General features: G+C 50.4%; 4 protein-coding genes and 1 pseudogene across 5 annotated transcripts; 2 read left to right on the top strand and 3 right to left on the bottom strand.

The window, feature by feature from the left end:
- Positions 1-866: 866 nt before the first annotated feature.
- On the top strand, positions 867-1,919 carry LOC4347414 (zinc finger protein ZAT6-like; annotated as a pseudogene).
- A 236-nt stretch (positions 1,920-2,155) lies between these two features.
- Positions 2,156-3,640, top strand: LOC4347413 (lysine-specific demethylase JMJ32). The gene has a single exon (XM_015756435.3). It carries the CDS (start codon positions 2,179-2,181, stop codon positions 3,256-3,258), a length of 1,080 nt encoding a protein of 359 aa, XP_015611921.1. The 5' UTR covers positions 2,156-2,178; the 3' UTR covers positions 3,259-3,640.
- Positions 3,260-4,638, bottom strand: LOC4347412 (uncharacterized). The gene has a single exon (XM_015756440.3). The coding sequence runs from the start codon at positions 4,515-4,517 to the stop codon at positions 4,104-4,106; it is 414 nt and encodes a 137-aa protein (XP_015611926.1). The 5' UTR covers positions 4,518-4,638; the 3' UTR covers positions 3,260-4,103.
- A 630-nt stretch (positions 4,639-5,268) lies between these two features.
- Positions 5,269-7,752, bottom strand: LOC4347411 (uncharacterized). Of its 2 annotated transcripts, none has more exons than XM_066304146.1 (4): positions 7,471-7,752; positions 6,189-6,396; positions 6,005-6,071; positions 5,269-5,597 (listed from the first exon to the last, which is right to left on the bottom strand). In XM_066304146.1, exons 1-4 carry the CDS (start codon positions 7,721-7,723, stop codon positions 5,553-5,555), a joined length of 573 nt encoding a protein of 190 aa, XP_066160243.1. In that variant the 5' UTR covers positions 7,724-7,752; the 3' UTR covers positions 5,269-5,552. The 2 variants fall into 2 exon arrangements, with proteins under 2 accessions (XP_066160243.1, XP_025875918.2); XM_026020133.2 differs by having other exon boundaries at positions 6,200-6,396.
- Positions 7,753-8,733: 981 nt separating this feature from the next.
- Positions 8,734-9,554, bottom strand: LOC4347410 (uncharacterized). The gene has a single exon (XM_015756437.3). It carries the CDS (start codon positions 9,453-9,455, stop codon positions 9,033-9,035), a length of 423 nt encoding a protein of 140 aa, XP_015611923.1. The 5' UTR covers positions 9,456-9,554; the 3' UTR covers positions 8,734-9,032.
- Between the last annotated feature and the right edge of the window lie 1,185 nt (positions 9,555-10,739).

Raw genomic sequence — 10,739 nt, 5'->3', positions numbered from 1 at the left:
CATTGAGTTACAAAATCGTCATCCATTCACAAAACCGGATATATGACGTCATCCATTCACAAAACCGGATATATGACATCTCTCAACTTACAAAAACCGTTCAATCTAGCTCCTTTAGTGGTTTTGACCCTGGTTTTATCCTACGTGTCAGCTGAGTCAGCGTGGAACCCACGTAGGACCCATATGTCAAGATGCCCACGTCATCACCCTCTCTCTCACTCCTCTTCTCTGGGCAACCGGGAAAGCCGGCCGGCGAGGCGGGAGAGGAGGCGGTGGCTGCTGCAACGCGGCTGAAGGCGAGGGCGGCGGCCGGTCGCGAATGGTGTCGACAGCGATGTGTGGCCGCCGGCGACGAAGCGGCCCCGCACGGGCGGGCGCCGCGGCGTTGGCCACGGAGGTGGAGGCGGGGAAGGGCGCCGCGGCGGTGGCCGCGGAGGTGGAGCCGTGGAGGCGGGGTCGAGCACCGTGGAGCTGGACTCGGAGCCCCGGCCTGCTCTCGCGCCGCATCCTCCCTTTCTCAGCGTCGGGAGCGTCGTCGTCGTCGTCGGGCGGCTTGTCTGGGCAAGCCGGCCGGCGCTGCTAGGGAGGAGGCCGCTGGGGCGAGGCGGGAGAGGGGGCGGCGGCGGCGTCTACGGCGCTGTGTCGCAGCCAGCGGCGAAGCGGCCCCGCGCCGGCGGGCGCCACGGCGTTGGGCGACGAGGAGAACGGCGGAGCAGGCGAGCAAGGCGGGCAGCGACCTCGCTCTCGCGTGCGGCGTCGGCGTCGTCTTCATCCTCCGCAGCGAGCTCCCAGGCGACGAGGCTGCTCATCACCCGGAGGCGCTCGGCGTCGCCGCGACGAGGCTGCTCATCACCCTATCAGCGCACATGGGGCACACCATCGCCGAGAGGCTCTGCAAGACGCAGGGCCAGCCGAGGAGCGCCGGCTTGTCGCCGCGGGCTGGGGATGAGAGCCAACGCCAGCGGAGGAGGCGTACGAGGGGCGGAGGGCCGCGCTGCTGCGGGCGGTGGTCGTGGGCGCGACATGTGAAAGGATTTTTTAGCTCGCCATTAAGGAATAAAGTAAGAAACGCGTACTCTCTATATAAAATGAGTACGTTCACCGACGTGAAAGGAATTTTTAGCTCGTCATTAAGAGCTTAAGAAAGTTACTTGGAATTCTTTGGTTTGTTGACAATCACGATTCATGACAAAAGAAGATTGAGAGCCTACGGGTGCACGCCAGCGCGCTGCTCTCACTGTCGTCACCCGCGTGGCCACGTCGATGGCACCGACGTCGTCGTCGACGCCGGCGGGCAGCAGGGCGCTGGCGGCGGAGGGGGTGTTCGAGTGCAAGACGTGCAACAAGTCGTTCCCGTCGCTCCAGGGGCTGGGCGGGCACCGGACAAGCCACACGCGGCTGCAGGCGAAGCTGCTGAGCGACCCCGCCGCCGCAGCGGCCGAGAGGGACAGGGCACGCATCCACGAGTGCGCCGCGTGCGCGGGGTCGAGTTCTCCATGGGGCAGGCGCTCGGCGGCCACATGCGCCGGCACAGGGGCGAGACGGGCACGACGACCGTCGTGCTCACGGCCGCCGACGTCGACGACTCGGGCGGCGCCACCGTGCCGCAGCCGCCGGAGGCCATGCTGGACCTGAACTACCCGCCGCCAGTGGCAGTTCCTCCCTCGCCGGCCGCTGCCCGCGCCCGCCGCTCGGCCGCGCCCATCTGCTCTCTGCCAGCCGCCTGTGGTCCGTGGAGAGGGGAGGAGAGAGAGGAAGAGAGATGGTGAGGGGAGGGAGGAAGAGGCTGACATGTGGGACCCACGTGGGTCCCACGCTGATTGGGCTGCCACGTCAGACAAAACTAGAGTCAAAGTTTACACTGGTTTTATAAATTGGGGTACGTGTTGTATCGGGACGATTTTGTAACTCGGTGACAAGTTGAGGGACCTCCGGTGTACTTTTTCCTTAGGGGAATGCCTAAGGTCTAAGCCATTGCTAAAGGCTAATCTTCGATGTCATCAAATTAAAGCCCATGGGCCATGGATATAGGAGGACTTTTGGCCCACTCGGCCAGCTTCCGCTGCGGCCCTGCCTGCCTGCCTCTTGAACCGCGTGGCGCCGCCGCCGCCGCCGGGATTCACAAAACCAACGGAGCATACGGACTAGAATCTTCGCCGCTCGCCGCCGCGGGGACCAATGGAGCGCGCAGTGCGGGAGCTGTGGGCGGAGTCGCGGGACCTGCTGGGCCTCCACTCCCCGGACGACGCCGCCGCCGCCGACGCCGCGATGCCCCGCGCCGAGATGCCCCCGACGCCGCTCGCGTTTCTCCGCGACCACGTCTCGCCGGGGCGCCCTCTCCTCGTGTCCTCCGCCGCCACCAGCCACTGGCCGGCCGCCTCGCTGTGGCCGACCGACTCCTACCTCACCGACGCGCTCCGCTCCACCGCCGTCTCGCTCCACCTCACCCCCGACGGCCGCGCCGACGCCCTCGCCCCGCACCCGCGCCCGAGCCACCCCGGCGCCAAGTGCTTCGCCTCCGCGCACGTCCGCCAGGTCGACTTCCCCACCGCCGTGCGCCTCATCCGGAGCTCCGATCCGGCCTCCGGCCTGGTGGCCTACGCGCAGCAGCAGGACGACTGCCTGCGCGGGGAGTACGCCGCCGTCGCCGGCGACGTGGACGCGCACGTGCCCTGGGCCAGCGACGCGCTCGGCTGCCTCCCCGAGGCCGTCAACCTCTGGATCGGCAGCGCCTGCTCCCAGACCTCCTTCCACAAGGACCACTACGACAACATCTACGTCGTCGTCTCCGGCGAGAAGCACTTCCTCCTCTTGCCCCCCACCGAGCACCACCGCCTCTACGTCCGCGACTACCCCGCCGCCCACTACGCCGCGGAAGATGAAGCGGAGCTGAGGCTTAAGCTGGAGCTGGAGGAGCCCGAGAGGATCGTGCCATGGAGCAGCGTTGACCCCTACCCGCCGTCGCCGGAGGAGGCGGCCGCGCAGGCGTCATCCTTCCCGCTCTACTTCGAGGGGCCGAGGCCGATCCGCTGCACGGTGCGCGCCGGCGAGATGCTCTACTTGCCGAGCATGTGGTTTCACCATGTGAGCCAGAGCCCCGGGCCGAACGGGCTCACCATTGCAGTGAACTACTGGTATGACATGCAGTTTGACATTAAGTATGCCTACTTCAACTTCTTGAGGTCATTGGAGATCGATGGTAGTTCGTCGAAAAAGACGGATGCTTTGGAAGACGATCTCGAGGAGACGAATGATTGAATTGAAATTTTTGCGGTAATTCTGGATCTATGCAGAATATAACTTGATTCAATTGTTGTGACTTGTGAGCATTGTCAGTTTAATGTTTTGGAGGCAGAGGTCAGGGCATAGATCTTGATAACCTGTGTTTATGTTGTACCAATTTTCAGGGCCAAATGGCTTATCAGGTTTGATTTAGTTTCAGAGTCAACATATTGATGTCAACTTTAAAATTTTTTATTCAGATATAGGAAGGTGAATTTTGTCTAAGATTTACTCTCCACTAGTCATGCTTACATTATGCAGGTCTGAGAAATGGCCATCTTATGTGAATTATGCATGTTTTAGTGCCAGATGGATCAGATGTTGACAGAATGAATATCAAGCAATTACATCTTCTGAATCTGTGAGTGTTGTGTCCGGTATCATAAACTTGATGCCAACTCTAGATTGCAAATACATACTATATTCATCTTTACTCCTATTTATGAGAACTAGTTTAATTTCAATTCCTAGACATGGTCTTTTGTTTACCTGTTGTTGTGATAACATATTGTCATCCTTATTACTGAACAAGTGAACATGCAATGCTTTCTATTACTCAACAATCAGATAATTCACTGTGCAATTTCCAGAACTGTTAGTTTTATTCCCAAATGTAGGATTTCACGAGCATTCCGCACAACATTTCCATTTGTTCAGCTAGCTTGTGTGATATGTAAAGTACAGTATTACAACCTCCTGGTTTCTGCCGTGTGCCAATAATAACTAGCAAATGAAATAGCTCAATCCAGAATAAGAATGCAATGACAAAATTATAAATAGTAGACATGTAAAAAAAAATATTGCTGCAAAACTGTTGTGCTTCAGGCTGCCTTGGCCAGCTCCCTGTCCACAGCCACCTTGAGGAAGCTGCCTTCCTCCACCACCATCTGAACAGGCAGGAACCCGAGCCCATTGGCGACGGCGAGCATCACCTCCTTCATCTCGGCCCGGAACTCCTCCAAGTCCACCGTGCCATTGCCGTCGTGGTCGAACCGCGCATACAAGCCACGGTACATCTCCACGAGTTCATCGGAGCTCATGGCGGCCTCATCAACACCGAAATGCTTCTCAAGGACCCTGAGGCTCATGAGCTCCTTTGCCATCTCCGAGTAGGAGAGGAGGCCGTCACGGTTGGTGTCGAGGGCGGCGAACCGGCCATCGACGGAGGAGTTGAAGGCGCCCTCGTCCTCGACGAAGCTCCTGATGGTCTTGCCGTCAAGGATTTCTACACTCATGTTGCCGGCTCTACAAAATGTGGCGGTCTCAGAGATGTTTTTGGTGTGTAGCAGATGAGTGCTACAAAATGTGGTTGTATCAGAGATGTTTGTGTCTTTGTTCTAGTACTTTGGTTTGAGCAAATGTTGAGCTTGTAACTTCTACTTATATAGAGAGGCGTAGCAGCTGGTTTTGGAGCCACTATGACCGGCAACATGGTATGGGGCATTTCCAGTGCAATGTTCCCAACCCCTACTGCCTTCGGCGTTGTTGATGATTTTACACTTTCAAATGGAAGATTCGGCTGTGTACTTGTGTGCTACGCCATGATTTGCCTCTAAACCAATGGATGTGTTAGCACCTGGTTTCATTAAAAGCGGCAAAAATGATGGACGACGATGCCTTAAGAAGTCGGTGGTTAGATGCACCGGTAAAGCCTAGCCCACTGGTATTGACGCCCGCGTTTTCTGTTGGACTCGTGACCACAAGAGTCAATCCCGGTTGGACTCTGCTGGATTCTGATAGTGTTTGCTTGCCAGTTTTCAATTGGAATGTCTAGATTCTACCATGTCGGCTGATAATTATAGATTAACCCTTTTTTAAAATAGTTTATCTAGATTTACTAGTCCGATTAACAGGTTGCTCAATGCTTCATACGTAGTTGGCCGCAATTTCGTCATTGCAAACAGTTCATCACATTGGCAGATGTGGCAACGAGTTAAATAACCAGATCAACCAGAACAGCATGAATAAAAGGGAGGAGATTAAAAATTTACTACTAGTAACGATAACTTCTTCATTCAGAGTGATGATAGAGGGTTCAACATCCCAGTCGCAGCTTCGCAGGGTTACAACTTCTTTAAGCAACAACCCAGAGCTCTCAAGCGTACTAAGTACCACAACTACTTCTAGACTACGGACATAACATGGTAGCTGGGCATACGAAGTTCCAAGAGATTAACAACTACGGAGTACTTCTAAACTGGACATAACATGGTAGCTGCGCACACGGAGATCCAAGAGATTGATTCAGCTGGTGAACACTTTCCAGTGCCTCACGCTATCGAAAGCGAGTTGATGAACTTCTTCTTCAACCTCAGCTGAAAAAGAATAATAGAAATGGGAACAAATCAGACATTCCGAGTTTCCGACCAAAGTTGAACAAACACTGTAATTGTACGGCTTGCTCTGCATTTGTGAGGGGAAAAAAACTGTACAGCGTGTATTGCAACCGATGCAGAACACAGTAATCACTAGAATAAACACAATTCAAAGGCAAACCACTGAACTGAATTGGTGTTCAGACTGATGCGACTCTATCCAAATTTCCAAATCCGTGACAAGCGCACACGGAGGCAACCAATGACGATTTCAAATTTCCAATACAAAGTACAGGAGTATGACAACTATCTAAGACAAATTCATCTCCAGCATTCAGACCAAAGCAAAGCCAAGAACATGAACAATGGTGTGTTCACATACGAAGAGGAACTTTAGAAATGCTCACCTCCTTGCTGTGGCCACACTTCTTCTTGCGGCAGTGGTGAGACCTGATGGGAAGGCGTGCATAGCACCTGCATCAGGAGATGGAACAGGGTTGAAATCAAATCAGTTCATGTTAGCCGCGGATGCAAAGCTAGTATCATCTGGAATCAAGGTGCGGGCGGGCGGGGGCGTGCGTGAGTTCGTACTTGCGGCAGACCTTCTTCTTCTCTCTGTACTTGAGCGCAAGAGCCCGGAGGGTGGGCTCCTGGATGGTGTAGCCGCCCCTGCTGCCGCCGCGGAGGCGGAGCACCAGGTGCAGCGTCGACTCCTTCTGGATGTTGTAGTCGGCCAGGGTGCGGCCGTCATCCAGCTGCTTCCCGGCGAAGATGAGGCGCTGCTGGTCCGGCGGGATACCTGTACGGGTTGTGCAGAGATGGATACAGTTCATCAGCTTAAACAGCAGAGAGATTCGACCATGCGCACACACGGATTCAACAATTTCCAGCTTAGCAGAGCGTGATATGAAATTAACACTACCGGAGGATCAAATCAATACAGCATGTAAAAGGATACAGAACGTTTTAGGAATCGATTCAAGTAGTTCGAATCAGATTATAAAACAACATACTTTTTTGCTTATTGTAACAAGAAAACAGGGGACCTTTTAGATCTAGTTAACCGTGCAGTATAGCGTGACAGTTATAAAAAAAATCGCCTCCAGAGAAATTGGAAAGGAACTATTCAATCGGAAGGTTTTGGGTTTTTATACGCTTTTCAAGATGGATCTACTCTGTTACAGATCTAAAAAAATGGTAGAAAAGCAGCAACATTGGATGGGCGATACTACTAGAGTTCACGCATTTTGCTCAGTATTCCACTAAACCCACAAAAACTTGCAACTGCTATACATCCGACCCTATTGTTCGACCCTGTCCGACCCTGCCGTATCTGCTAATCAATTTACTCCAACGAGCCAGCTGCTCTCCATGTGGGCCAGAGCAAGGAGCAGGTAAGTACTGGTCGGATGCTAAGTCGTACATACCAGTCGGACGTTTAACAATTCCCTATATCCACAGCGCATAAACTCCACTAAACCCACAGATTTGCACACAAACACAGTAACATATCAGCATATCGAGCACACCAAACAAAGCAGCAATCCGACCCTATTGTTCGACCCTGTCCGACCCTGCCGTATCTGCTAATCAATTTACTCCAACGAGCCAGCTGCTCTCCATGTGGGCCAGAGCAAGGAGCAGGTAAGTACTGGTCGGATGCTAAGTCGTACATACCAGTCGGACGTTTAACAATTCCCTATATCCACAGCGCATAAACTCCACTAAACCCACAGATTTGCACACAAACACAGTAACATATCAGCATATCGAGCACACCAAACAAAGCAGCAATCAATGCAGGTCAGCGAGAATGGGGAGGGCTAGGAATGGAGAGACGGCGAGTCGGCGACCATGGCCGGTGCGAGCATACCTTCCTTGTCCTGGATCTTGGCCTTGACGTTGTCGATGGTGTCGCTGCTCTCCACCTCCAGCGTGATCGTCTTCCCCGTCAGCGTCTTCACGAAGATCTGCATCTTGCCGCCGTCGAACGATCTCCCCGCGCTCTCGCCGATCGGTGGAGTGGTGGTGGTGGTGGTGGAGTGGTGCGCCGCGCCGCAGTCGTGGTCACCCGCTCTTATATATGGGCGAGGAAACGCAGCCGCCACGAAAGCGAAATATCCCATAAAAATAAATAGAAAAAGAAAAGGAAAATAGGAAACGCAGCCGCTACGAAACCTATAAATGTCGTAAGAAAAAAAAAAGATGAAAAAGAAAAGAGAGAGGAGGAAACGCAACCGCCACGAAACCGAACCACAGGATTGACACGTGGCACGAGTACGGGCCCATGGAGAGCTACAGGCTTCTGGCTATTGGGCTGGTCCGTGTATATGGCCCAAGCAGACACGGCTTAAATTGTGGAATTTTTTTTATTTATACATTTTTTTATTAAAATATTTACAAAAATAATTTTTTGTTTCGAAAATTTACAAATTTAATTGCCTGCCGCCCTTAAGAAGGGCGATTTTTAAAAATCGCCCTCTCAAAGGGCGGCAAGGGACCTAAATACAAAATTTTTATTTGTGATCAAACCCTTCCCACCGGTTTTAATTGCTTAAAAACTAATAATGCTTATTCGATACTCCAAATGATTTTAAATGGAAAAGTGATAAACTACAAAGTTATAGATCTCATCAAGATCTACAACTTTATATAAAGTTTATCTCCATCCAATGTCGTTTGAAATGTAGATCTGAGATTTTTTAAAATGTGTTTTATATTTTGTAACGAATATTTGGATATCTAAAACATCTTAAATGAAAAAGTTATTAACTACAAAGTTGTAGATCTCCTTGAGCTCTACAATTTTGATATAAAGTTTTATTTCATCTGACTTTATATAATATAATTTTAAATTGTAAAATTATAGAGCTAACAAGTTATGCTGGAAAATTTACATTTAGGTCCCTTGCCGCCCTGTGGAAGGGCGATTTTTAAAAATCGCCCTCCCAAAGGGCGGCAGGCGATTAGATTTGTAAATTTTCAAAACAACAAATTATTTTTGTAAATATTTTAATAAAAAAAAGTATAAATAAAAAAAATTCTTAAATTGTGCAGTAAAATTCTAAAAGAAAATTTGGAAAATTGATTTAGTCACGGAGTTCAACTTGTGAATTCACCGTTTATATTACTGATGTAATCCAAAATCCCAAAACTGGTATTTCATTTCCTCACGTAGACATCCGTACAAGATCAACTATCTTCTTTTATGCTAGGCAAAATAATAATAATAAAAGACTAGTGATTTGAGAATAACATGAAAAAACTAATGCATTATTACACCGTGTATCCTTCCGTGTATATATAAGTAATTAAGTATCAATGAAATTACTCAATAGAGTGGCCTTCTAGTTATCTAAAAAGAATAATGAATCACAACAAAATCGTGGAAGTGTAAAATATGAAACTCCTTTTTTGCTCTGTAATTAGTTCAGTTTAGGCAGCTGCTCCGGCGAGCTCCCTGTCGACGGCCACCTTGAGAAAGCTGCCTTCCTCGACGACCATCTGCACCGGCAAGAACCCTAGCCCGTTGGCGACGGCGAGCAACACCTCCTTCATCTCCGCCCGGAACTCCTCCAGGTCGACGCCGCCGCTGCCGTCGCGGTCGAACCGCGCGAACAGCCCGCGGTACAGCGCCGCGAGCTCGTCGGCGCCCATGGCGGCCTCGTCTTCGTCGGCGCCGAAGTGCTTCTCCAGCACGCGGAGGCTCATCAGCTCCCCGGCCATCTCGGCGTAGGAGAGCACGCCGTCGCGGTTGGCGTCGAGCGCGGCGAAGCGGCCGTCGACCGAGGAGTTGAAGGCGCCCTCGTCCTCCACGAAGCTCCGCACCGTCTTGCCGTCGAGGATCTCCACGCTCATGGTGGCGGATGCTAATTAAACTGGAGTAGCACTGGATGTGTAGAGAAGCTCAGAGTAAGTGAGACTCGGTTTGCTTGGAGTGGAGTGGCTAATTTGAGTGGAGATCGATGCTTGCGAGTGCTGTTTATATAGGGGAGAGTTTACTAATGGAATTGATCGAGTGGTACGCTAGCTGCCAATTGCCGACCGGCTTCAGCTTGGCGCGTGGTGGTCTAGTGGATGCGTGGGACGGGCCAATGGGTTTTGGTCTTTTGGAGAGAGTCGTATGCTATGGGCATGAGACACATGACTTGCCTGGAAAGCAACCAATGTTATAGGCGAACGACTGCGTCGGTATTGACGTGCACTGATCTGTGTAGATACCGGGAATCAGGAGTCGGTCACGGTTGGGATCTGGATGACTTAGTAGAAATTCTGGTGATCTTTGCCAGGATTTCTGTGGATTGATTAGCCGAATTTTGAACATGATTCCCTTAGTAAGTACGGAGTAGGCGTGGCGTGGCTGTTGCAACTAGCGGAATCGAGTTCTAATAGCTACTTGGATCGGTTTTATGTATGTTTCTTAAAAGGAATTGATACATTAAACAAGGAATTGATACATTATTTTTGAAAAAAAAACACACGCACAAAATAGAGCGACATTACGCTTTGATATATAAATTCAAGTTTACATCCTTGGGAAAAAAAAAACAACCACACCACATCAATGTTTTATGTTTACAGTAATAGCTAATAGTACTATAATAATCTTGTTTTGCCTGCCGAAATTCTCAAACGAACATATGTTGTGAACTAGCCTTACAGAAAAGAATAACAGGGGAAACACTATGTCAAACGTTCATGGTGAGGCAAAAAAAATAACAGGGGAAGCATTTATGGCAAACGTTCATGGTGTTTAGTGCCCTAGCGCCACGCCGCCATCAATAGAAACGGGAAGCACTCGTGGGGTTGCCAGCAAAACAAACGGCGGAAGCATTATTTGTGTACTGGAGTCATAGATTATTTTTTTTATCACTAGGAACTTACTGAGATTAATAATCTATCATTGATGACCTCAGTTAATTCGAATGTGTTGAATTATATTTAGTGAGATTAGTCATTTGCCATTGATGACCTTGGTTAATTTGAATGTGTTGACTTTTGTGAGATCGGGCAAGTTATCTTGGCCAAAGTTGGAAATTTCGGTCATTTCAGACCTCTCCAATACATTATTATTTTGGCTGAAATTTTCTAACTTTTTATTTTTTTCGTAAATTTTGGTAATATTTGTTCAAATACAACTAA

Source organism: Oryza sativa, chromosome 9 (genome assembly GCF_034140825.1).
Source record: "Oryza sativa Japonica Group chromosome 9, ASM3414082v1".
Lineage (NCBI taxonomy): Eukaryota > Viridiplantae > Streptophyta > Magnoliopsida > Poales > Poaceae > Oryza > Oryza sativa.
This window is presented reverse-complemented; position numbering and strand designations above follow the sequence as displayed.

Coding starts and splice junctions, on each gene's coding strand:
- LOC4347413 (XM_015756435.3), top strand. CDS start 2,179: ATGGAGCGCGCAGTGCGGGAGCTGTGGGCGGAGTCGCGGGACCTGCTG.
- LOC4347411 (XM_026020133.2), bottom strand. CDS start 7,723: ATGGGATATTTCGCTTTCGTGGCGGCTGCGTTTCCTCGCCCATATATA. Junction 6,397..7,470: donor CAAGATCCAGGACAAGGAAG/GTATGCTCGCAC, acceptor CAACCCGTACAG/GTATCCCGCCGGACCAGCAG. Junction 6,072..6,199: donor AGTACAGAGAGAAGAAGAAG/GTCTGCCGCAAG, acceptor CTCCTGATGCAG/GTGCTATGCACGCCTTCCCA.
- LOC4347412 (XM_015756440.3), bottom strand. CDS start 4,517: ATGAGTGTAGAAATCCTTGACGGCAAGACCATCAGGAGCTTCGTCGAG.
- LOC4347410 (XM_015756437.3), bottom strand. CDS start 9,455: ATGAGCGTGGAGATCCTCGACGGCAAGACGGTGCGGAGCTTCGTGGAG.